The sequence below is a fragment of the Accipiter gentilis genome, chromosome 4 (genome assembly GCF_929443795.1).
Source record: "Accipiter gentilis chromosome 4, bAccGen1.1, whole genome shotgun sequence".
NCBI classification, from domain to species: Eukaryota; Metazoa; Chordata; class Aves; order Accipitriformes; family Accipitridae; genus Astur; species Astur gentilis.
In genome coordinates, this window is record NC_064883.1 from 2,821,984 (window position 1) to 2,848,239 (window position 26,256).

Sequence of the window (26,256 nt, forward strand, 5' to 3'; positions counted from 1 at the left end):
TCCTCTCCTGACTACTTTACACCAGGCTGAACAGCATCCAAGAGAACAAAAAGAGAGATTCAAACATGTTTAGTGATATTTTTCCCTGCATAGGGTTACGCGGTGTATTAGGCTTGACAGAACAAGTTTTCCAACAGCAATGGGACTTGGAGCATCGAACCACCAGAGTTTAACCTTCTTCAGAGGCAGCACTCAAAGTCAGCCAAAAAGGTGTCCAAATGCTATAAAAATGAGGGAGGTGGCTGTATTTAAGCATCGATAAAATGAGTATATTTTACTCAAGTATCCACAAGATACTTCTGCTAGCCAACATGGGTGGGGGTTCAGTTCTGCTTTTTGTTTTTCAAAGAAGATTCCTGGATTTCTATAAGAAAATTTATATTGTGTTAAAACTGAGAAAGAACTTCTCTTTCCGAGCAAGATTTTTCTCCAGGAAAACATCACAGACTATACCGACACTTCAGCATACTTTCTCTTGCTACTGGAGAAGGCCAGTGCATAGCAAAAGTTGGCCGATGCCTCTTTCACCTTTATTCAAAAGCATCCACGATGGGACTGAGATTTTTGACATTTGCTGAACACAGGTTACAGTATTCTCCTGGGCCCCTACACAGGGCAGTTTCACTGTTTTACAATGCAGAACAAAAGATACAGGACACTATGTTTTAAAGGTATGGCATGTAAAAGGTTTGGGTAATTTCTTCACACTTACCCTTTTTTCTTTGATTTCATTTGATAGCTACCATTCACCACTAATTAAAGCAATTTTTGAAAAAACAACAACAACAACAACAACAAAAAAACCCCTGCTCTAGATAAACTTCCAGAAGTAGAGGCTAAATTCTTCTGCCTCTTTCTTCAAACCTCTTCTAAGCCCTCACTGTTAATTCAGACACTGGCAGGTAACAGTGTCTTTCAGTCCTGTTACGCAACTTGGCTTCCAACATGTGCAAGAACTAACACGTTTCTCCAGATAGATTTGCTTTCCCAGGCTCCTGCCTTCTCAGCAATATGAGGTACTTTGTGTAGTCATCTCAATTTCCTTTGAATCCACGTTTTTCTGAATACTTCGATTTTTTTCAGCGATAGGAAAAGTCAGTTGTATATTTATCTTGAACTACCAAACACACTAAAAAGAACCTATCTGGCATTCCAGGCACCATGGCTAAGTAATAAAAATATAGTCAGCCTTACGCAAACAAAAGTGTACACACCAGCCACCTCAAAATCATGCAGGGCAAGAAACTACTCCCGCCACAGATGCCCAAGAAAACAACCCTCAGTGGCTGGTACAGTCCTTCCAACTCTGAAAGCATCAGACTTTGCTTTTTTTTAGTCCCCAAAATATTGGATAATCCAAAACATAGTATTTTTAGGCACCTTCTGTTTTGGTATTCCCACGCATGTAAGTGCTGAAATTATTCATTTTTCTGAATCACAAAAATACCAAATATAGATTTATATTTCAATCCTATCTTTAAATCTCTAACTTTAAATCTACAACTTTACAGATTTATGTAGTTAGAGATTTATTTCTCCCCAGAAGTGGCTATTTGATATCAACCAGTAGGACAAAACATATCTTCTGCCTTTGTATTCTTTTTCACAGCTTGACTAATGTGTCAAATTGCCTATATTTTAACAAGGAGATGCAGTATATCTGAGAAATAAAATAGCACAGTCCTTAGTAGGTGTTCACATTCTTAAGCTTGCCATCTTTTACCCATTTGAAGTAAATATTTTTTATCGCCACATGTCAATAAAAACTAAGAGCCAATAAAACAGCACAGCTTGCATTGTGGGTCACTGTTAAACAGAAATACATGGATGACATCCAGTTACTTTAAGGCACAGTGAGTGTAATTCAGTAGAAGGCAAAAGAACCTTGTGTACCAACAAAGTTTTTTTCATTTAAGAAAAAAAAAAAATCTTTTCAGTATGACATTGTTGAAAAACAAAGGTTTAAGTCACCAGCATTCCTTTAAATGGGAATCTTCAAATGTGGTGACTGTTTATTAGTTGATCAGCCTCTGGTTTTGTAATTGCCTGTTTGTTTTTACTGTTTGAGGTTCTAGGCCGGCATCATTCCTGCAGAGAATATGTCAGGCAACATTAAGGGCTTTTTGTGATTCTAGGGCAAGGCATTTTTAAAGTACAAAGCAATAGCTATTTTTGCTGGCCAACGCAGTCTAAAGCCCAAAGACACATGATTATGCCTTCAGAAAGGCAGCAGCTGGAGCACATGATGATCATTTACTATAACCTCTGACTCCTCATCAGCCCCTTTGCTTGGAGACAATGGACAATTCCAGGACCAGAGTAGCTGAGCTCGCTGTACTTGCTACAAGACATACAGCATGGCTCCTGCAGCTTCTCTGAACAACAGATGACAGTCACTTCCAGACAACCTCCAGTAACTATTCTTTCAGCAACCTGCTACACTTCCATTTATGTCCTCAAAATAAAAAGACAGAAGCCAAACTGAGGCAGATCAAACAAACTTTCCTTATGTTCAATCACTCCTTCAGAGAAGCCCACCAGGCACATCAGAAAAGAGTAACTATTCCAAGGCAAAGGAACCAAAGGAAGATAACTCCAAGGTGAGGAAAAGGCAACTCTTTCACACTGCAATCAGGACAATGGCATTTCCAACTGCTCTGCCACTCCAGCACTTTCGATCTTACAACCCTCTCCAGAGAGATGGGCAGAGAGTGAATATCAGAGCAGAACCTGTCACATGAGACACAGCTCTCAAGAACACAAACCATAGGATGAATAAGGCGCTGGAGCCAAAGGACAAAATACCCATTGGAATAAGCAATCCAAAACCTTAAGAAAAACAGGAGTGAAACAAACTCTTGGAAATTTAACCCAACAGCTCAGATAATCCTGTAATAACATGGTTGTTCTTACCTTTGCCATCTGTGCCTGCACGCCATTTGCTTTGAGAGATGCTACTGCTTTCTGTGCTGCTGCTGGACTGTCAAAATCTACAAAACCGTAACCTGAAAAATAAACAGATAGATAAACATTTTCATTATTATCCATGCGTATGTGGATAGGTAAATATTTTATTTTTATAAAGAAGGAAACCCTTTCCATTCTCTCACATTGTCTCATAGTCTTCCAGTAGCACTGCCGCCACCACCATCAGCCATCAGACCTCTATTTCTCACACCTTTCACTCCTAAACCTGGGGGGTTTAAGGAAATGCAATGACCTGAAGCTTCAAAGTGCAGGAAGGCAAGCAGTAGAGGGGGAGAGAAGGTAGCTCTTTGCCTCTCCTGATAGATAATAGGTCCCTGGAAGGAGAAGGACACATGCCTGTGGGGCTCTGGTGCTCTGCATTCTTGCTCTATCTCTTCTACAAGAGGAAGCAGAAGCATGGGCCTCCCTAGGATACAAAGCTACAGCTTACAATGGCTGACTAAGTGAGAAAATACCACCCTGTCCCTTGAACCCATATGAGGACTAAGCTTCAGAAGAAGAGGGTAGCAAGTCTCTGTGACAGACTGGGGCCACCTGTGTAGGGGCAGGGAGCACCACCTTCCAGCAGGTGGGAGCCATTAAGGGAAAAATCGCAACCTGTGCTCTACAAGTGACTGCCAGATAGTTCTAGAAGATGGTAAGATAAAGTCACAGCCTTGTTTAAACCACATCCCTTTTATCTCGCTGACCTCTCTGCTGGAACAAGGGCCAGGTCTCTACCAGGAATGGCTTCAGAGTATGATCCGAACAGCAGCTTAGTGAGGTTAGATCTTAGCGATTGGCAAGGGATAATCATTGGCTTCTAAATGGCTTTCCTACTCCTAGTATTTGCTTTAGTTTAGTTTATTAATCAGCCAGTCACTTCCTATCTTCTCTTCTTCCATCTCCATTGTGTTTTCCTTTAATCAGCAAGACTGGTATGTTCAAACAAGACCAGTGCTGTTAAGCCCCACCTGGATATCAACAACTGGAAATATTTTTATTTTCTTAAAGATACAAAGGAGGGCAAAGAGGACAAGGAATGGACTTTTCACAACTTCTAAGCATTGAGCTATCTCTGGTCTTCAACAGCATTCAAGTGTCTTGCTCATAGACATTTCAGCAGAGTTAAGAAGACTTACTAATCTCACCAAGCACCTATTTAGGCAGCTGCATATATTTCACAATGCATCCCAGGAAAACCACAGCCTGTATCTTATTAAGCAATTACAGCGCAGGTAGGCACGTGCTGCTCAGACAAGCTGTGGCTGAAAGCTTTAATAATATTAGCACAAGCATATTTATAGCATAGCAGCTCCTTTGCAGACATCTCCATTTACTAGGTCAATACACATCATACAGGAGGCAACCACAGATATGCTTTCCTGCCGTATCCATTTTTATTTCTTTTGCCAGCCTTCCTTCCTGCTCCTGGGAGGCCTTATTGCCTTCCGCTCTGCACCAAATCTACGTATAAGAGTGCCTGCTTGTGATCACCTTACCCCTGAAGTTATAAACATCGCTTTATTATTGTTTTGGTATGTATGCATTACTCGATGCAGGGATCCAGTGATGACAAAATTTTGCGCACATGGACTTTTTTGTTTTCTTGGCTTAAAACTCAAAGTTTTATGAAAACAAAAAAGAAATAAGAAAAAAAGAAACAGCCAAAATTGTTAAAGAAACTGCTGATGCTGACTTACTTAAAGAGTATGAGAAGCACTATTTTGATAACAAAGTCAAGATCTGAACCTTTCTGTTCTTTTCTTCCCTCAGTTTTCTGGGGTTTTTTTTTTTTTGGTTTGGGGTGAATTTTTGGTAGGGCATTACTACAAATTGAGGAAAAGCCTAGAACAACTGTACATTGGGACAGCAGATCTAATAAACACCACAAGGAAGAAGTGCACTGGAGTTTGGTCAACTTGGGGAGGTGGGGCTGTTGTACCTGCTCAGATTCCCCCATTTCATTACCCCTTTTTATTGCTACTGAGTATGTCATATTTAAATCAGATTGTTCTACAATGTATTTTACTTTGCAGTGTTATCTCTCCTTACTGCAGAGTAGCAGTAAAGCTGATGCTGCTTTGAATGAAAAAAACATGCTACAAGAGAGCAAGACTCCTCCCTGGATTTCTCCAATGCCTTTGCCCTTTGGGAGAGCAGCTTATAGGAGGAAGGGGGGAGATATAATTAGATGCAGCTTCCATCTTGCTAGATGAGAGATCCTGACAAGAAGCCAGAGCTGCCAAGTAGGACACCTGAAACACTTTGGGAAGTCATGGGACAGCTTGGATCAAACACAGAGCAAATGATTCTTAGGATAGCAAGGTACTCTTCTCAGGAGACTAAATTTCTTTTTATTTCTCACCATGTTCATGCCTAAAAACTAGGAGGTGAAAGTGCAAAAATAAGTTTTAATATTGGCATTAAAAACAGATAATAGAGTTAGATTTTTATATTTGTCATCAGTGTAGAGTGCAGGATTCATGTATGCAATAACAGAAGGGAAATGGGTTGTACTATGACTTTCTAGACAGCACAGTAAGTATTCACATGTAAGTTAGCACTGCTTGTAAATATAAACCAGAACGTCTAAGAATATTCTGGTGTTGTATTATAGAGATCAGGTATACCTAACATAGTGAATTATTGAAGATTAACATCAGTCCATAATATCTAGAACCATCAATATCTTCTAAACTTTTATTCAATGGGTATAAGGAACTATATAACCACATCAGAGATCCAGTCAGAGTCTCAAGACAAAAAAACCTTGCAACTTTAGCTGCCCATTATGCATTCTAGTATTACTACTCCCAGTCTTACTGCAAAGCTGCTCTTTTTCCTTCCCTCAAGTTCATTTTCATTCCAAGTATCTTTTTCTGGCCCTCCCCGCTCCCAACACATCTCTCCACCACACACAGAACATCAGGACAAAATCACTCCATGGCTGAAAATCCGTCCAAAGAACATCAATCTGCTGCAAGGGAAGCCAAGTTCCCAGGCTGTTTCAGCATTCAAGTATCCTTACAAGAACCCTGCAATGCTATATAACAGAAAACCAGGCATGCTGCCTTTTTTATAGTTTACGTTCTTCCATGTAGAGGTTTATAGCCTATGTTGGTGACCTACACTAACATAATTCATTTGTTTATAATCTCACTTCATTCGGGGGGGTCTCTGGAACTAACAAAGTAGCACTGGCTTTTTTCTTTGGGTTTTGGGGGGTTTTGGTTGGTTGGTTTTATATACTTTTCAGGGTAGATCAAGTTTAGTCCCCACAGAAGCTAAAGCTGGGTCTTGGAACACCCCCTCCAGCTCTCATTGCATAAATGAATCCCCAAGCCCCCTGTGCTGAGTCCTTCCCTCCTGCCCAGGCTGTGGCTGAAGCACATGTAGGCTGTGCTCCCCGCCGGCAGAGCCGGGCTGCTGCGGCTGTCCCTGGCAGGTGCAGCACGGGCAGGTTTGGCTGCCCAGACACCCACCCCTGCTCAAATAACTCTTCCCTGGCTCCTCCTGGGAAATGGCAGCAGGCTGCCTGGAAGCATCCCCGGGAGGGATTCAGACCAGGGTCTGCCAATGGGATGCTGCTGCTCTAAGAAAACATCTACATTTCTTTTTCCTCTTTTAAAAACAAGTGCAAGCCCCACCACCCCACCGTCTGCTAGCCTCAAATTCCACAGCTTTTTTTTTTTTTCCTTTTTTTTTTTTTTTTTGTGTGTGTGTGTGCAGTGCCTCATAAACATTCTGGTCAATGGACACACACCAGTTTTTGTGCAGAACATCATGAAAAATGCACTCAGATTCTAAACCAGGACCTTCAGACTCTGCTGACAAGAATCCATCACCACCACAGGAAACCAAAACCAAAACTATTTCCCCTTTTTTCATAAAGAAGCCTGCCTTTTTCCTTTAAGAGCTCCAAACGCAAATAGGGAAAGCTGCATTATCTTCTGCTGCTTCAAGAGACGGGAATTGAATTTATCATTGACATGAGCCCCTCAGCTCAAGTGTACTTACACTGAGGGTGACTTCGGCACTCCAATGCTACAACAAGTATTCCAGGATCTTGAAGTTTTTTTACAGAATGACATATTACTAGTTCGTACATGCAAACACACACACACACAAAACCAAGACAAGACTATCTAGATTAATTGTTAAACCTTTCTTCTAAGAAATAAAATGCCTGTAATTTTGTTTTGGCCTGACGCCATTAGAGCTAAATAATTAAATTTAAGGAATAAAATCAGTGGGTTTGTACCTGTGAGGGAGAGAAAGCAGCTAAGCATCAGCAAGGACAGGTTTATAGCTAGCTGCAATAAGTGCTACCCAAATACACTGGCAGACACTAAACATCTCTGTCTCCTATAACCTAAACGGCTGGGGGCCTCCCGGTCTCAGTTTCTCAGTTCCATAATTAAGCTTGGCAGCAGGTTCAAATGAATTAAAACTGAATGTCACTATTTCCTCAACAAATCCCTCATCCTTGTTTTTCCTTACTTGTCAAGAGAAGACCAGCAGAACAGCAATTAGTGGTAAGCCGTGCAGTGAAAAAGAACCAAGTATACACTAATTAGGTCACTCGCCAAACACGTTCATTTCATTGGCAGATTTAATCAATGTTTTCCTGAAATGTCTTAAATCTCCTATGCTAATTTAAAGTTTTGTTATTGTTGTTACTTTAAACACAGATGGGATGCCTGGAGATTTTCAATTGCTTTCCGCAAATCCATTTCAAAATAACAACGCCTCATATAGTATATCATCAAAATTTAGGCACAGGTTTTAGGAAATGGCCTCTAATTTTATGCCAACATTTTTGTGCCTGCAGATACCTATGGGTGCAATTTTGTGGATTTAAGTAATTGCAGGTGTGTAGAGCTCTTAGACAGCAAACTGAATTGCCCTGACTGATCGGGTACTTAAGGGTAATGCCAAATAATTTAAGGGACTGCCTGCCACTTGGTTCCCACAATTATCGCAAAGTGCTGGAGCAGTGACACACAGCAAAGGCGAGCTCCCACTGGCACATGCGGGCTTCGCTGTCCACCTCTGGGGAGCTCCACTCACGTAGTGATGGGAGCGAGGGCTCGGCTGCCTTTTTGGAGAACTGAGGCAGCTCCTCTTCTGCTGCTGAAGGTGGCATTAGTTACTGGAAGCAAATGGGAACAGAGGTTTCAGGATATCCTGGAAGTTTGGTCCCCCAATTAGTACTTACAGGTAGCACACCACAGCACTCTTTTGCATGGAAGACTCTCCGCTTTCAGATGTCATTGCTGCTGCCATCGGAAAGGGAGCCATCGTGGCTGCTGAACTAATCCATAACCTACACCTGCCTGGTTCTGCCCTCCTTCTTGCCCCGACTGCATGCCTCCAGGTCCTCACTGCAGCTCCCTCACTCCTGCTGGCGCTACCCCCTGGACTGGCTCACCCACGGCCCCACGACCACTGAGGTGCCATGCAGCCCCACCAGCCCATGCAGCCAGCCACTGTTCTGCACTCATCCCAGCTCTGTCCTCACAACCCCGGTGAAAATAAAAGAGAAGAAAAAGAGCAGGAGAAGTGTGCTATCCCAGAAGTGAGGAGTGGAGCGTCTTGGCATGCTGCTGAGCTGGAGCTCTGCAAAGGCAGTAACCTCCAGCTTGAGAAAGGAGGAGCCATGATGAACAAGGGAGGATAATCTGGGGCTGGTGAGCTCTCAGCTTCACCCTGTTCACAAGGCCAAACATCACGTCTGACCTCTGACCAGGTGCTGCTTCTAATCACTTGAATTCAAGTCAACTAGTACTCTGCATTTTCCAACTCCCCCCCCGGCTCCCAACACACACACACACAGACAGGAGACAGGATAGCTGATGCATCCAGCCAGGAGACTGGCATGGAGTCTGTATGTTAATCCAATTAGTGTGCCCGTGTAACTAATCTTGTTATTAAAAAAAAAAAAAAAAAGCACCTAAATATACTGATGGGGAGCTCACACATACTGAGGAGCTCTTCTGGTTCCACTGATGTCAACAAACTCACTTTATCAAAAGCTTTAATGCTCTGTTTTTGTAAGGTAACATCTTTCTGTCGATAGAACACATCCAGCCTGACAGACGGGAAATGCTGACTGACAGTTGTACCATGCAACCTTCACTCCTGCAGGTCCCTCTGTACTAGCAGCTGACATGGGAGTTTCAGGGAAGCTACAGCAAAGGAGGGACTCCAGCTCTGTCATTTTCCCACCTTGGAGAGTTTGGCTTTGGCACAATGGCTTTTTTGGCAACATAAAATTTGTGTAAATTTTGCATAAAATTACATAATAGTGGAGATATTTTTTTTTTTTTAAAAAAGATAACCACAAATTTGCTTATGTGTAATTGCAGCAATTCTGTTATACCTAAACCTGTTTTTCTAGGTCTGATGTACCAGACCGTTTGGAACTCTGCTTCCCACCAGGATACAACATCTTTTTAATGTAAGGAAGTTGCCAGTCCTTGTTTCTGGCCATCTAGAATTCAATATATCAGATCTGAAATCCAGAACAGACAAGACTGAGCACATCATACATGTTGGGTCTTCAAGAGGTGGAGGGGCTGCTTGGACAAAAAGAAGGATAAAGTAATTTCAAGAGAGTGCTTGCTTTTTTTCATTAATGTTTTTGTTAACGTTGCTTAGAGATTGGAAATTGAAAATCACTCCCAAAAGGGGCTGTGATGAGGGAGAGGAATACTAGCCTAGGGAAGAGGCAGCAGTCAAAATTACCTGTTGAATTTAGAAACCATGAAATAAAATATATTTATCTCAGGTATCTTTTTTTTAATTTATGATGTCACCTCTATACATATCTGTATACATATATTTATATATTTGAAGACACCAGCAACAAAGTTTTTACACAAACACTAACATATATACACATTTAAGCAAATACATAATAATCAGTGAGACGTTTCTCCCTCACACTTAGATAAAACCACTTGGACTTCATGAGAACATATGTCAATTTGAGTTGTAAAGTTCACTTTTGCCCAGCACTTATTCAGAGTGTCTCTTAAAAGGCAGTTTTCATTCTGACAATCAGGTAGTCCATAAAGAAGTGATTATCCAGTAATTTACTATGCAATTTTCAGACATTGTTTTATGCTTAGATAAAGAATCAAATTAAAGTATTATAAGCCTTGGAAAATTAGAGTTAGCAAGCAAAGAGGTTGAATCACCCTTGAACACAAATTTACTGAAAACTGCTTTTTCTTTCATTGTTCAAATTGTGCTAAAATATTCCTACAGCTGCAAATGCTCAGAGTAATAGTAAAATAGTATACATTATTACTATTTTTAAACCTCTACTTTATGAAAAATTTTCTCAGTTGGCTAGAAAGTGGTGAATCATCACCTTTTAATTAAAACAGCTAATATATAGTTAGAAAAATAATTGGAAATTGAGACTCTTAAATGAGAGAAAGGAAAGATAGTCCCTTCATTTCAGATCACTCCCCAGAGACACACCTACATTGTTAAGTATGCATATACAGCTGAATTTTTTTGTTTGCTTTAGCTTGATATGGAAATACGGCACAAAACTGTCACTTTGATTATGTTTCTGCAGTGATTTCTTTTGCCTCTTGCATTATTTGAATCCCCTTTATAACAACAGAACCAGAGAAAAACAGCACTGTAGGTAACTAACAAACAATTTTTAGACATCTGTTTGCAAACACATTCTTAATTTGAACATTCAATTACTTTGATTTAAACAGAGTGTATGTGAATGCAGGTTATTATTAACTGCACAACTAATTAATGATAATATTTGCATGCAAAACTGAAGTATGGAACTCATGATGATCTCTTCTCATATTTTGAAATGTTACAAAATTGAAACATTTTTGCAATCTCCAATAAGTAAAGGTAACAGTACAAAGAAACCTATAAAATTTTGGTATGTGGGAAAGAAGTACTTATACAATAACTAACTATATGTATATGCATATACATGTGTATTTTTCTGGAAGGTAATCCTTCCAAAACCATACTCTCTGAAAGAACAGAAGCAGACCTCAAAACTGACAAAAGCTCTCTGTCAAATATGGATGCAACAACAAGGAGGAGAGGGGTGAGCAGTACAAATTTAGCAAATACACCTATCAAGAAAATGGTATTGCACTTGACTACCCTCTCTCAACATTTACACTGCATTCCTGGCTATTCAGAACCGCAAAGACTGGCAAACTGGAGAAAAATCTGGAAAAAGCACAATAATAGCCATAAAAAAATCCAGATTTTGCAAACAGCAAAACTCTATTTGATTATCCCTAACAATATGCCAAGTGTTTGAGGCCTTAAAAGTGACCCTAGATGTGAGTGAGTACCTATGGGCAACCAAATTGCAGCACACGACCAGCATAAACAGCAAGATGTATGCCTTCATGAGGACCTGTCAAAGAACGAAAATGTTGGGGAAAATAAACCGAAAGGGAAGTTGAGAAATATTTCCTGGTATTCTGCTAACAGCATGAACTTAGATTAATCATACAAAGCCAATGATGGAAAACTCATTGCTCAAGTTACTAAATATGGACTGAGTAAAGAAGAGAGCATATTGTAAATCTTGCGGTGGCAGAAGGACAAGAGATAAACACACTTTTCCATCTTTACCTTTTGAAGTTACTCTCTCTGCAAGTCCATTGATTCACTGTCAAAATCGAAAATTAAGATTAACTCTATTTTTAAATACAGGGATAGCTCACATCTACAATTTCCATATAACCCAACATATGATTTCATATTGCAGTTGTTTAGTACCATAACATTTCTTATGGGTGTATTAGTTATATAATGTAATCATCAGCATTATTTTTACTAGTCTTGTTTAGCATGAGACATTCATTGTGGCTCTGCAGCTGAGCTAAGTTTCACACTTGAAGCAGTGATTGAAGAAAGCAGAACGTTCTCCCAAAAAACCAAGTACTTCAAGAGCAGTGCTTCGTTACATATTTACATAAAAGGGAGGGAAGGATACAATAGCAGTTTCTTCCCTTGACTGAAGGAATACTTGGTGACTCACAAGTGACAATATTTTGCAATACCCAGAACAAAATAGCCAGAACTTGCAGTTTCAGATTAAGATCTACTTTAGATACAGTTATGATATCAATTAATAGATTTACTGAAAAACTTGAAAGGAACCTCACACCCAAACCTGAAAAAGTGTTCTCTTTTTAAACAATTATTTTTCCCCTCTGATTACAGCAACATCCAGATGCTGAAGTTCCAAAATACCACAAGAAAGACTATTTTCCTAGTATTTCCAGCCGGCAGGAAACACTGACACTCTCATGAGAAAGTCTGTTCTTCTGAGGTTTCATGCTCAGTTATGCAGACTCCAGAGCTTTACTTAGCTTGGATAATGTTTGGGTAAGATATGAAACCAAATCTCTTGAGATTTGTCCATCACTTATTTTAGAGCTGAGTGACTTTAGTAAAAAACCTGGTGTACAGAGCAGTTTAGAAAAAAATAATTCAGCCATTATCTCCAAAAGCTCCCAGTGCCTGTGTAGACAAGCAATTTTCTCTTCTAAATATGGGACCTCAGTTTACCCAAAGCTAAGCAAGTTATCCACCAGCTGTTCACCAAAAGAATATATAACCCAAGAAGCTATGAGACTAACCCCAGTACTCCTATGGCCTAGTTAGAAATGAATGTTAATACTGTCATGCACCTTTCAGGTTTGGTATCTGGCATGGCACTCCAGCAGGCATTTATGGACGGGCATGGACAAAACAGAATATCAATGGGAGCTCTACTTCAAGTGTACAGTACCTATGGAAGACAGCAATGAAATATTGGGGGGAAAAAAATGCAGTCCTTCAGCAGTCATCTCTTCCATCATTAGGTTTAAACAATGATACTATTCTAAGAGGCAAAGGAGGATGCTCTGTATCACCCAGTGCTCTTTGTCAGAAATGAAATATTCCATTCTCTTCCTCCCAACACTGGATTCCTCAGCAATCATAACATTAAGTAACAGCAAATACTTGTGAGTAGGAAGAAACAATCTGACAAGAGAAGATGCATTTGTTGATCACACTGTGATTACTGTACTTTATTAAAAATAATTTTCATTTCAGTATGTTTTGACAAGAAAATAGAAATCATCTTGTGCAGGCTTCAGGAAATATTAAAATAACCCAAGGTGATGAACATGTTATTATCCAGCCTGTTCCAGAGGGAGGATGCTCAAGTACTGAAATGGTTTTCATTTCAAACACACATTCATTTTCAAGACACCACACTTGAAAAATTGGACTGTATATTTGTCATACAGTAAGCAGTGATAAAGAGCACAGCAATTTATGTTCTTTATGCAAACCACTTGTAATTCAGAAAACAACTACAGTTTCTAAAAGGCAGCAAAGTGATAGCACTTTCCCAAGAAAGTGAAATGTTTTTTTTCATGTTACTTGGCCAATTCTGGCACGTCAACCTTTGCTATGATAAACATTTTGGATAACATGCAAAGACCTCCTATTCCAACCCATCAACACTCATGATGTCTTGGAGCTTCAGGAAGAGATGAGCAATACCTTCTGAATATTTCATTATTCTGATACTAAGAAAAGGATCCTGATACCACCATCACCATAATGCTAAAATACCAATGATCTTTTGAGCAAGAGGGCAGTGTGCTTTCAAGAAAAGGTTGATGGACACAACCAATGTTACATCTGTGCTATGGAGGGGAAGCACAGCAGGGATGGGCAGCACAGAGCAGGATAGGCCACAACACATAGGTCAGAACAAAACCCGTGTTGAAGACACCACGTTGGTTCAGTGCCCAATAATTTGGGTCTTACACGGTAATCAGAATTTAAGTATCCCTGTAAAGTTATAGCTGTATTGCCCATCATGGTTTATAGGGTGTTCTTTTTCTTTTGCAATAGATCTTTTTGTGGTTAAATACCAGTTGCACCTTCTGAGCCTCTCATCATATATCTACCACATTTATCTGTACCCTGAAGTTGAAAAATGCTATTATTATGGTAGCCAGAAATGGCTATTAGTTTTCCAGGCTAAGAAAGAATGAAAAAAAAAAAAAAAATAGAGAAGAAATCACATCAGAAAATCTCTTTTCAAGATCTCCAATACATTTTTCAGATTTGAAATAGTTCTACAATCTAGGAAAGTGGAAGATGCAGATAAAGTGGTTGAAATGCTGGCTTTTAATCTAATCTGAATTTCTGAACCTCTATAAGTTTTCCTATCATTACAAATCACATACCTCAAATAAATGACAAAGAATCAAGTGAATAATATAATGTTTTAATCTTAAGTGAACACCTTTCTTTCTTTCTTTCTTTCTTTCTGTGATTTAAGGTAGCTATTTACTGTTATTTTGACTGTCAGCTTGTATTTAAAATCACCTGCTGGCACAGTACACAGCAGTCACATACCACAAAGGTATGACGAAGGATGCTATCTACAGGCCATACTGAAGCTGCCTGGATCATGACGGTGATGCATCAGGAGGTCAAAGCAGCAGAAGGACAATTCCCTGTGCACAAATGCCAACGTGTAGGAAGCTTCTTGCACACTGAAATTCATGTCTACAACAAGCCTTCATACAGCTTGTAGAGAGAGAAGGCACAAATACGGGGCTGGAAGAGGCATCCTGGGTCTTTCTGGAAAGTGGATGACTATAACCCTACACTAGATGAGTACATGGGGTCATACCAGTGACTCACATAATTGCTATAATATTACCCTTTACCTACTGGAAGGATCTCACCTGATACATCCTTGTACCATATTTGTTGCCTTCACAGCTGTGCCCATTTTTGGCATGGGCACTTACAAGATTGTCTAATGCTTCTGTCATCCTTTTCCTTTATTCCCTATAGATAAGCTTCCAACTTCCCATGCAGTTTTTCCTATTACTTCCTAAGTACACGTTTTTACTATTGGATTTGTTCCTTGTTTCTCACAATCCAGTCTTCAGGATCATCTAATTACCTTTCTGTGTTATTGCCTAATGCTTCCCAACTTTGTGTAAAGAGCAGGTATGGAAGGAGTTTTGGTAGCAATATCTTTAAGATGAGATGAGAAATCTGATATATGCCTTAGAAAGAGAGAGGTAGGTGAGTGTTGCCAATGATGCTGACTGACATGTCCAAGCCTGCATCCAGATCATAATAATATCAGCAAGGAGCTACATCGGTAGTGACTATCCTCAGTAACTCTTCCTAAATGTTCAGGCACCTTCTGAATATAGAAACATTTTGTTTAGGGTCCCTGCAAAACCTCAAAGGTTTAACTAAAGAGCAAACTCATTGATATATATTGCCAGTGAAAGGCCAAATAGACAATGGAGAACAACTTTCACCTCACGAAGCCAGTTTAGAGAAAGGTATGCATTTCAATGCTTAATAATAGAAGATAGATGGGAAGGAGGAGGAATTTATGCAGTAAAATATTCTTTTTAAAAATGAAAGTGAGGACAATCCAGATAAAATAATATTCTCATATTTACAAGGGATATTTTATTTTTTAAAATCCCAGAATTTTCATGAAATTATACAGAAAATGACTGAGAGATGCCCAAGTCTGTAGCAGGATCTGAGTTTGTTTGCAGGGAGTGGTTATGTATCAGCTTAGTACATCAAATAAACCAAAATGAAAGAGAAAGCAGGGAGGAGTTTTGCCAGGACACACAAACCCAGCAAACATCTTTTGTCTAGGAAGCCAAAATGCCTATAAAGAGAAAAAGACATTTTACATGCACGGCATGTATCCTCATACACTGTATCAAAGAAATGGAGAACCAGCAATCTAAAATTATTTTTTAGTCTTTCAAGAAATGGTGCTGAATCTCACACACTTGTGTGTGTAGGTTCTTGGTCAGTCACTTGGCCTACATCCATTATAGCAGGCAAGACAGCTAATAGTCAAAGGGACCGCAGTGCATCTCTTACACAGACTCCAACTACATGTTGGTGTTGTCAATGTGGAGATGTGTAAATGTTTTGAGACTAAATGTCTGCTTCCTGTCAACAACAAGAATTAGCCAGACGAATATCCAGCACGCATGGTTGTGCTTTCTTAGAGTATAAATAATGTACTACAAAATCTGCAGGCTGCTTGTTTTATCAGTGGCCTGTTGCTCTGAAAGCCATTTTTGTGACCAAACACAAAGGAAAGCAACTTCCCATACCCCCACTAGATCCTGGAAGCAGTGAGGTGTGTGGGGAGGAAGATGATGAGGTACTAGTTGGCTGAAAAAATTAAGTGAAATGTACAGAGTTACTCAGGACCCACAACCAAAAGGGTGTCCACAAAAGGGAACCCATCTCATTTCCATTACACAGAGATGGCAGCCTTGGCAGCAGCTTGCTACTCTACTCTTACACCTTCCTAGTCACTATTTTGTATTTCTGGGACAGACCCAAGACTCTTTCTTCCAGAGCTTCCATCAGGTAACACAGGCAGGTGGTACATGAATCAGGAGATGGCATAACCATATATTTCTGTATATAATGCCATCAGAAGATCCTGCCCTGGGTATTTCTATTACATAGAGACGATACTGTGTTATATGACCCTGAGAGCAGGTATATTTTTCACTGCTAAAGGGTGGGGGTAAGGGGGACATGGACCTGCTCACTATATCTGGCTGGGAAAGGAAAAAACAGTCCTCATGTTCTTACCCCTCAGGGTGGCAGATGTCTCATTCAAGTAATCACTCCCTAGAGGTGCAGATTCCCTCATACAGCAGGCTTGGAGCCTTTGAAGGAAATGGGGATTGCCAGTCTCCTATCTAGCCAAGTGGTGCAACAGCCTCACCCTCCCTAGCTCTTTCTCCTGCACTGGAAGACAATATGAGGCTCCAGCAGCAGACACAGAAGACATTTGGAAAGAAGATACCTTCCAGCCTTCTAGAAATCGTACCATCCTGTTCTCTCATTTTATTCTTTTTTTTTTTTCTTTTTTTCTCCCTGGATGGTGGGGACAAACACTGCACACAAAAAAGAAGTAGCCTTTCTTTGCCTTTATCCAGAAACAAGCAGATGGGTTAGATGAAGGACCTCATGCAAAACACAATGGTGTGACATGATGGGAGACAGGCTACAGTATTAGGCAGCCTTTCCTTTCCTTAGTCTACATCACAACTACATCCAACTTGACATGCCCACTTCACCTTCCTGTCAGGCATTTTGTCACTGAGTAAATCTGCATTTATTACATTAAGACATTTTTGTTCCAGATAATGAAAATTAAAAAACTTAAAAAAAAAAAAAAGCCCAGAAAATCATGTGATTCCAATGCTAATGCATACATGCGGCACAAGTGCATTGCACTTGTTTAATGGGCTAACCAACAGAATCCAGCTTCCCTCAGGAAAGTCAACATTTCAGTGTACGCTAAGAAAATTGAGAAAAAGTCAGCTTCCAACCAAAAAATAAACTCCACATTTAATAGCTTAAAATGAAGCCACTGAAGACTAAACATCTGGGCTTTTTGGATATCATCCCAGATACTGTGTGTAGCACTGAAGCTCTTCATCACTGTAGCCTCTTAAGAATTTGAATAAAATCATTCCCCCAATACATGCTATTTCTCTGCAGGACATCACAAAAAAGTGCCTGTTGCAGTAAGATCTTGGGGCAAGGCCTGGTTTTTACTACATGTGTGGAGAGCATGCAGAACCACAGCACTTTGGTTTTCTTCGGGATCTCCAGGACTTCACATTACACAAATCACCATTCTGCAGCAGTGGCAAGAGCAACAACCCACACTGACCACAAAACAAGCCAATTAGAGGGGAATTATCAGAAATACTCCAGTAAATCAGCAGCACTTCTAGAAGTGCCCATGGATGGAAGTGGATGGGATTTTCTGCTCCTGAAATGCAACAGGCACATCCGCAGCACATCTGCAGCACATCACACCAGCATCCTTTAGAGACCTTCCCACCAGCGTTGAACAAGGTAGTATGCCTACATGGCACAAAGCAGCACATTAACAGTAACGTTCTTCCAGCATATTTAGGCCTGTTCCTCATCAAGTATAAAAAGATCTAGCAGAGCACCACTGTGCCACTGGTTTCAGTGCTAGTTTGGAGAGGTTTGCTCAGTATAGCACTGTGCTGTGTGTTCCTAGATGCTCAGGAGCTTTTGAAAACCCCAGTTACTGCACAACCTGCTTTGAGATCTCCACTGTCCCCATCTGCTACACTTCACAGTCATTACCAGCCATGCTCAGATGCAACCTGGATTTACTGGGATTGCTGCACAAAATTCTGTAGCTGGTTCTGTGCAGGAGGTCAGATTAGATCTCTGCATACATTTAAATGCTGAGAACTGCTGAGAAAGAGTGTATGGAACATGGCCATTGGAAAGCAACTGAACCAGCACAACACCTCATAAGCCAGAGGCACATGGATTATAACTACAGCCAAACTACACAGTGCAAGAGAGCCACACAAAACACAAAAAGAATTGGATAAGGCTGAAACAGAATTAGCCTTAATAGACAGCGCCTCCCTAGAGCTTTTATGCTCACAGCCAAGCAAAACGGTTCTGCACAGGAAGACAAGAATTGCAGACTTCTGGCATGGCTCTTGAGACACAAACAGTATGAGAGACTTGTTCCCATAGTGGACCAAAGAGGTGAAGCAGACCCCCTTGAAGCAAACAATTCCTGGCCATCATACCATCCAAACAAGCACAAATAAAATTGAGTGTTTCATCTAATTTTTCACTTTATTTTTATATATAAAAAGTATAAAATAATAATTTTAAAAGTTGTTAGCTCTTTTTTTTTTTTTTTTTTAATTTACCTTCCTCTAGCAAATCACACACAACCATATTCTCCCTTTTTTTAGAGATAAATTGGTATTAGGAAGCTCTGTGGTGGGCTGTTCTTTTTGTTTCTTTTTCCAGACAGCCTTGTCCATTTTCTTTCCAGCCCTGAGTTGATCACTCCTATTCTTCACTTTCCAGCTCCTCCTCTCCCTGCTCCTCTAAGGTGACTTAGAAAGACTCATGCATAGGCTAGGAAGATGGCTTGATTAATGACTTTTCCACTCCTGTAAATCATTTCAAAGGTATCATTCTATCCAGGGATGACAACAGGGAAGATGTTTCCATAAAACCCTGCATGCTTCCAGCAAATACATAATCATGCCAACAGAGTCAAGGAAAGAGTGAAGACCTCATGCTCTGGCAATGCAATTCTTTTCCTTTTCTGTTTGTTTGCTTTTTGTCCCCACATGTTCTGTTTTTCCCATACTTCCTGCTATGCTTCAAACAGATCTTTCCTTTAATGTGTTTTATGTATTTCTGTCATTTTCTTCCATCATCTCCTCTTTCCTAGACTGTTTTTCTAGCCTCTCCAGCCCCCAATTTCCCTTCTCTGCTAATTTCAGCTATTAAGATGGAAACAGTAGTTCTCAAAAAAACCCCACCCCAGCTTTTAAAGCTGAAACAGGAAAACTACAGAGGCAACAGATGTCTTAGGAGTCCAATGCAGAATATCAGGGCTTTGAAAAAAGGTGAAAAGTAAGCAGAAAGGTCTGTTTTGAAATGATAGTGCAAAAAAAGGACCAATTAGGGAAGAAATAAAGTGAAAAATAACCCAAATCTTTGCTTGCAATTGAAGCTTTTTTTTCAGTTAAAAAACCCAAATTAGTACACTACATCCATTATTTTTCTTTTCCAATATGTTTCTGTACTTACCGATTTTATCCAAAATTGGGAGTAGACTTGCCAAAATATCATGAGAGTCTTCCTACTAATGAGACTTTTAGACAGAGAAAATGCCAGAATTTCTAGATAAATGAGAAACAGAAAGTACTAGGTACTCAGATGGAAAATTTCTTTCATGGAAGGGTCCAGCCCTGTATCCCAAGCAAGACCAGGCCCATGAAGTGTTGTACTTATCTTTTTAACACTCAAACATGTTAACCAACTTTGTAAGATTCAGTCTGGCTGCCTCAGGAGGGGCTTTGCTATCAATACTCCCCAACAGGGAGTCCCCAAAGGACAGCTTGGTCCTAGCTAAAGGGCCAAGGGCACAGAACAAAGAAACTGAAGCCTTATCTTGATGGATGCTGCAGTTCAGGGCTGCAGCACTTTTCTAGGGCAGTTGTGAGAAAGCCAATACTCTGCTGGTGTCACAGCCTTTTGTTGCCTGCTGCAACGGTTCCCTGCTGCAACTTGCTTCACAGGCATTTGCTTCTGTCCCGTAAACACAGCTAGAAAACACTCAAGATGGAATTGAGGCCTTAGAAAGTTGTTGAACACACTTAAATAACTAATTTTTATCCAAGGAACATGTATTAGAAGATTATTATTTTCCTTCTCAAAGTATGGTTGCTACAGGAGAAAACTTGTTCACCAGAGCACAGCTGAAGATAGCTCAGCTTTCAAATTTCAGTTCTGTCCAGCTTCAGGTAATGTTGACTTATTTAGGATGAGGGGATCCCCAGGTTCCTCATATGTCAGTGGAAATGGAGAGCAGCTCCTCCATAGCACATTTCAGAGCACCAAAGCTAGATTCATTTTCTGAACCACCTTCTACACAGAGTCTAGAGAAACCAGCTTTTAAACTGAGAGTTTTCTGTTTGTTTCTAAACCTGGGCAGGGTGAACATTTCCCTCTGCAAGTGTCACTATTCAGCTTTTATCAAGCTTACAGTGTGGGCCAAGAGCCAGCTCGTGGCATGTGCCAAAGAGAGAAGAAAGGAAGGGAAAGGAGGGAGACACTCTTACACTAGGATGGTACACAGACGAAGGGACAGGGCAGCGAGGCACTCATGCAAGGCATGACATAGGTAGATAAGGAAAAAAAAAAAAAGATCAGGGACACTTGCACATTGGATTTTAGTTCTAATAAATAAAAACTAGGGCAAGACATCCATTTTTATCACAAGGCTTTGCTAATGAGAACACTGCTAATGAGAACACAACATGGACAAAATCTTCTCTCAAAGCTAGTTCATTCAACACCAAACTCTTCCCAGTCAAAATCCAGAAAGACTTCCTAATAGGGATTAGCTCATTTTCATTGTGAGCCAGGGGACTTTGGAACAAAAATACCAATTGTTTGGTCAGGAAAACTAATTCGGGCCAAATACTGTTCTCATTTGCTCTTGGTCTTTCTTTCCCTCCCCTCTCTGTTCTCTCCCAGTGATGACGAAGGGTATGACTGTCACCACTACTTCTTCCTGTTAGCACATAGGAAAGACTCAGGCAAATGGCTCTTGTTTGATTCCATTCATTGCAGCTGGGTCACGCAGGCAAACCACAGTGAGCCAATACAATGACAAGCTGGAAAGCATGAACCTTTCTGCCTATAATTCTTCTGCTCCCTTACATCTTTTTAAAGCAATGTGCTACTATGTATATTTTAAGAAGCCAAAGGAATTAAAACCATTTCATCCTTTCTTCTTTAGGTTTTGGGGTTTTTTTTCCTTACAAAGTAGGTGGAGTATATGACCATGGACATTATTACAGATATACATAATAACTTTTAAATAAAAATAGGTTAAGTTTTCAGTTGGTGTAAGTTACCATAGTGACAACATATACCACCACCCCCCAGTGCAGCACCCTACTAAATCCTGAAGTGCCTTCTTAAATTTTCATAATACATACGTACTATCACTGAAATGCAAATGTGGATTGATACAGATGTATCAAGGAACAAACGACTCACTGCATAGATGCAGATGTAATCATTCTCTGATTATGGCTGATGCCCAACAGATTATCTAGCTAGTGGAGACAACTCTGCATCTACCAAGCTAGCTCAATTTAATGAGCATTTCACTCACCCTCAGTGAGATTCTCTTTGAAAGAAAAATGCAGAAACCAAGTGTTGTAGATTTTGGTGGTCTTCTACTTAACTAAGAGAAAGTGGAAGAACGAATTACAGACTTTAGGTACGTCTGCTGAAGTTCATCATTACCATGGGAGATCAAAGCATTTTCCTTACTCTCTTCTTAACTAAAATAATTTAAGCCCATTTCCATTGTTACTTCCCCAGGCTGTACCCTTTCAAGGACAGTTCCACTGTTTTTAATCTAAAATACAATAATCTGCTTCATACATAACACACATAAATTTCCAAATCTCTCCATGCCAGGCAAGGGCAGTAAATCAAGAAAAGGACAATGACAGTAACTTCACATGTGCAAAGCCTGTTTCCTAGCAGGGGATCAATAGCAGCTGACTGCATTACAGTCACAGAGAAACCGGCACCAGGCTTGCTCTTTTGCTGCTGGAGGTCACTAATGCCCTCAGTACAGCCAAGCCTGATAGTGTATATACATGTCACAGGGTAGAGATGTGCAGAGATCCCTGAAAGAGCTCCACACAAGCCAGCCTGGGTGCTGGAAGCAATACAGCCCAGGGCCCAGGGAAACTGGTGAGTGCAGGCCCAGGTTAGCACAGCAAGTGCCTCGCAAATGTTTTCACTCCTCACACAGACTAAGCAGGACGGTTTTTTCTTCTTTTGGCTCCACTCACATCATAACCTTACCAGCTACATCCATCTTCCTAGCAAATACAATAATGCTAAAAAAATATCTGTAGTATTTCTACCTCAGCTTGCCCTTAGGGGGAGTTACTCTTTCCTCTCAGAAAGGAAGGACTAGGTTGTCCAGCTCACAAGGCTACAAACCAAAGGGTGAAATGAAAGATATAGTTGTCAGCGATTGTCCTAGATCACCAAAGAAGGAATGTTACCTTATTTTATCTCCCGTTCTATTTATCAGTTGAGCTTACCCTTTTTATTCCCTTTACTGCACCAATGCTAAACAGTCTGTGGACATTCCTGTAACTTAACCTCTTGCTGCCTCAATTTCTTCTTCTGTAAAATGGGAATAATACATTTATATTTACCTTTTGGCAATTAGACTAACTAATCCAATTAACCACTTATTGTGCATTTGTAAAGCACTGTAAGCTCCTCAGATGCAAAGCATTACAGTAACACAAAGTTTTATTGTTGTAAAAATAATCAAAATTCAGAGGAGAAGGGAAGATGCCAGTTGGCAGATTGAATATCCAGTCTCACTTACTGGTAGCAGTTTCATTGTAATAAAAGCAGGACCATTGCTGATTATGCAGGCTTGTGCTTCCAGTCTTCAACTGGTTAAGGAGCTGTTGTCAGCGGCTTTCACTGAAAGCTCCTTGTGGCTCAAAATACTGTCTGATCAGCTTTTTTCCATGAGCCAGGATTTCCAAAAGCAGAAGTCCTTAACCACATGCTTAGAGTAAAACCAGTGTTTAGGTGCTTTTTTTAATCAGACTCACAATAATAAAAAAATCCTCAACATAAGAAAATGAGGTTTTTCCCTCCCCAAAATACAGATATGTTAGAGCATTCACGGCCAAAAATCCTCTTGATTTAACTCATCTCTAAACCCCACATTTGTGAAGTATATGCATATATATACATACATACAAACATATACTTACATATCATACATGTTTCACTTAAATCTCTTCCTTGGGGCTTGTACCTTGATGTTGCAGAAAGATTGTAAGACTCTACTAGGCTTTCACTCCTATTCATGACATCTGAGTTATGCCAGGCTGAGGTGTAGATTCCAATTTAAAAGGACCTTTCTGGCTGTCTAAGAAAAGTTACGCTAGCCAGTGATGCAGAAAGATGGATGTGTGGCACAGAACGTATGGAAGTAAGAGACTATACTGGCAAGCATGGACTGTTGTCCATTTCAGTTGAAAACTGAAATGTAACAAAATCTCTGATGATGTACAACAACTTCTGAAAGATTTTTTGAACGTTTGGACCATGGCTGCATCAGCAAAACCCAACAAAGGTTATGAAAGGAGTCAACAAACAGAATCTCATCCTGGAGTAATTACTCTTCCTGGAATAAGCAACAGTTAATAATGAGAAGCAGACAGAAAGCCACTGAAAAACGAGAAAAAAACCAGAATTTACTCAAAGAGACAAGACGGTTACCACTCACAGGAAACAGCATTAATTAGGACTTCTAAAAGAAGATTTCTCATCTTGTAGGAACTTATTAGCAACTGATTACTCCATGGTAGGTTTCAAAACACGTGAAAATGATGATTATGTAATGTTACTAACTAAAAGACGACTATGATGATGAGATCAAAGATTAATTCTACAATTTTTTATTGGCAATTTCCCACAAATTAGAATGGAAAACTTTAGCATGGTGTTGGGGATGTTGACAACCAAGTAGAGAAAACAACAGGCAAGTGAGACACTGGTAACCACTGTCTACTCAGTAGAAGATCAAGCTGACCAGCAGAGCACTGTTTCCCCACATCTATACCCACCATATGACTTGAAATGTATCTATGTATTAGACCACCTCACCATGATATCAAAGGAACTAATGTCACAAGCAATCTGATTTCTGATTAGTAAAGCTATGAATCAGGCTCAGGAAGACCTGATGCTCTCACAGTGTTAGGAAAAGCAATAGCAGAATGCTGGAGGATTCAAGAAGATTTGACATCACTAAGGAAATCTAAGCTGAACTGAAGAGCAGGCTTCAGTGTTCTTAGGCTTAGTTCAGATCTGAGGAAGTCACTATTGATGCACCACAATTTTGAGTATATGACAAATGAAAGGCAATGCAGAAGCTACAGCTGCATCTAGTTTCCAGGGAGGCTCATCTGAAAGCCTGGATAAGCGAGAATACCAGCACCAGAAAGAGAACAAGTCAAACCGAATGTTAATTCCTCAAAAAAAAGTCCTCAAAGAAAAAGGCAGGAAAACAGTGTGTGTAAATCAAAGGTGATCTAAAAGACTCTGATGATTGGTGACAGGCAAAATAGATGACCCAGAGTAGCATATCTAAGGGAAGAGCGGACTGGATTCTAGAGTCCGGAATATCATGTGCTTACCAGATTTTCACCTTCAGAACAGTTACTGAGAAGCACATCAAGTGGCAAAACAAGCTCATTAACTTAATCAGGTTTTGATAGCATCTGACAGCCTCCATCACTGCTCACTTAAACACTAACAGAGGCATCTAAATGTTGATCAGGAGCAAAACAGACCTTTGTTGTCGCAGACACAAGGGGCCATGGCTGGGTTGTTCCTGTTGCGGGAGGAGAACAGCATAAACTATTTGTTATTTTTACTGTCTTGAAAGACAATAGGGAAAAAGCCCCATTACACTTTCCCTTACCCTTGTAGCACCCACCTTCTTGCTCATCCGAACACCTTGTTGGCCACAGCAGCAAAAAATGTGGGTTCCCACAGCTCTACCATGGGCGACATAAGCAGCCGGGCCACTGCCGTTTTAGTCCAGGCTGCTGTTTACTTTGCTCACTTGTAGCAACTCTGCATCTTTATATGCCATGGGTTTCTATTAAAAATAATGACAAGCCTTAATATGAACTATCAAAATGAAGCAATGAAATAAAGGCATGGGAGCAAAATATGTTGCCTTCTGCAGGACACTGCCACAGATTATTATATGAACAATGGATAAACAGATACTATCTAAACATCAGCTTAGCCCTCTAGTAGGAGATTAAGGTTTGGTATTCAATGCCAAAATAGCAAAGTCGCAGTTCAACTATCACACAGGCACGCCTCAAAACTTCACACACAGTAATGATAACACAAACAAGATGCTGTTAATGGTAAGTTAACAAAAATTACAAATCATGAATGAATTTGGAAAATGAAGCAGAAAACATGACAGAATTCATAAAAGTTGGCACTGGCATGAATGTTAGGAGGGATACTCATAAAGAAGTATCGGCAAACTATTAAGCATTTACTCATTCAAACAAAAACAAAATCTGGCCATCAAAATCAACACTGAAGACTGCAATACAAGTACTCTTCACCTTAACAAATTGGTTACATTGAAAGATGTATTTGTTGTATTTAATCTCTCTAATTTATCTTAAAAACAGGATAAAAATACCTAGTTCATTTGCCAAGAAAAAAGCCTTACCATCTATCTTGGCAGGAGCATGACCAAGCAGCTGGGAAACATGTAAGGGAGTCTCTCCATTGGCCTTTCTTCAGGAAGGGATAATATATGGAACCTAATGGAGAGGATGCACCAAGACCAGGCCAGGGGTGTCAACATGTGTACAAGAGCAAGCTATTATTTGAGATTACAGGGTGTATTCCAGTTATAATACATCATTTACATACATGTATTGTCCTTATTCTATTATTCTCTATACTCCACAGGCTATACCACTAGACCTACAAGCATTTCTGTGGGTTTTTTCTTGCTATAAAAAAAATACTGGGTTTCTACTGTTGGCAGCT

At 40.1% G+C, this 26,256-nt stretch overlaps 2 protein-coding genes across 8 annotated transcripts in view; one reads left to right on the top strand and one right to left on the bottom strand.

Moving 5' to 3' along the window:
- AZI2 (5-azacytidine induced 2) overlaps positions 1-26,256 on the top strand; it is a 1,028,525-nt gene that overhangs the window by 454,845 nt on the left and 547,424 nt on the right. The window lies entirely within an intron of this gene.
- The window catches only part of RBMS3 (RNA binding motif single stranded interacting protein 3), a 457,623-nt gene that overhangs the window by 267,588 nt on the left and 163,779 nt on the right, over positions 1-26,256 (bottom strand). For all 4 annotated transcript variants that reach the window (XM_049799280.1, XM_049799279.1, XM_049799282.1 and 1 more), the window contains exon 4: positions 2,914-3,005. In XM_049799280.1, the coding sequence (XP_049655237.1) occupies positions 2,914-3,005 (92 nt within the window). The remainder of the gene's footprint in view (positions 1-2,913; positions 3,006-26,256) is intronic.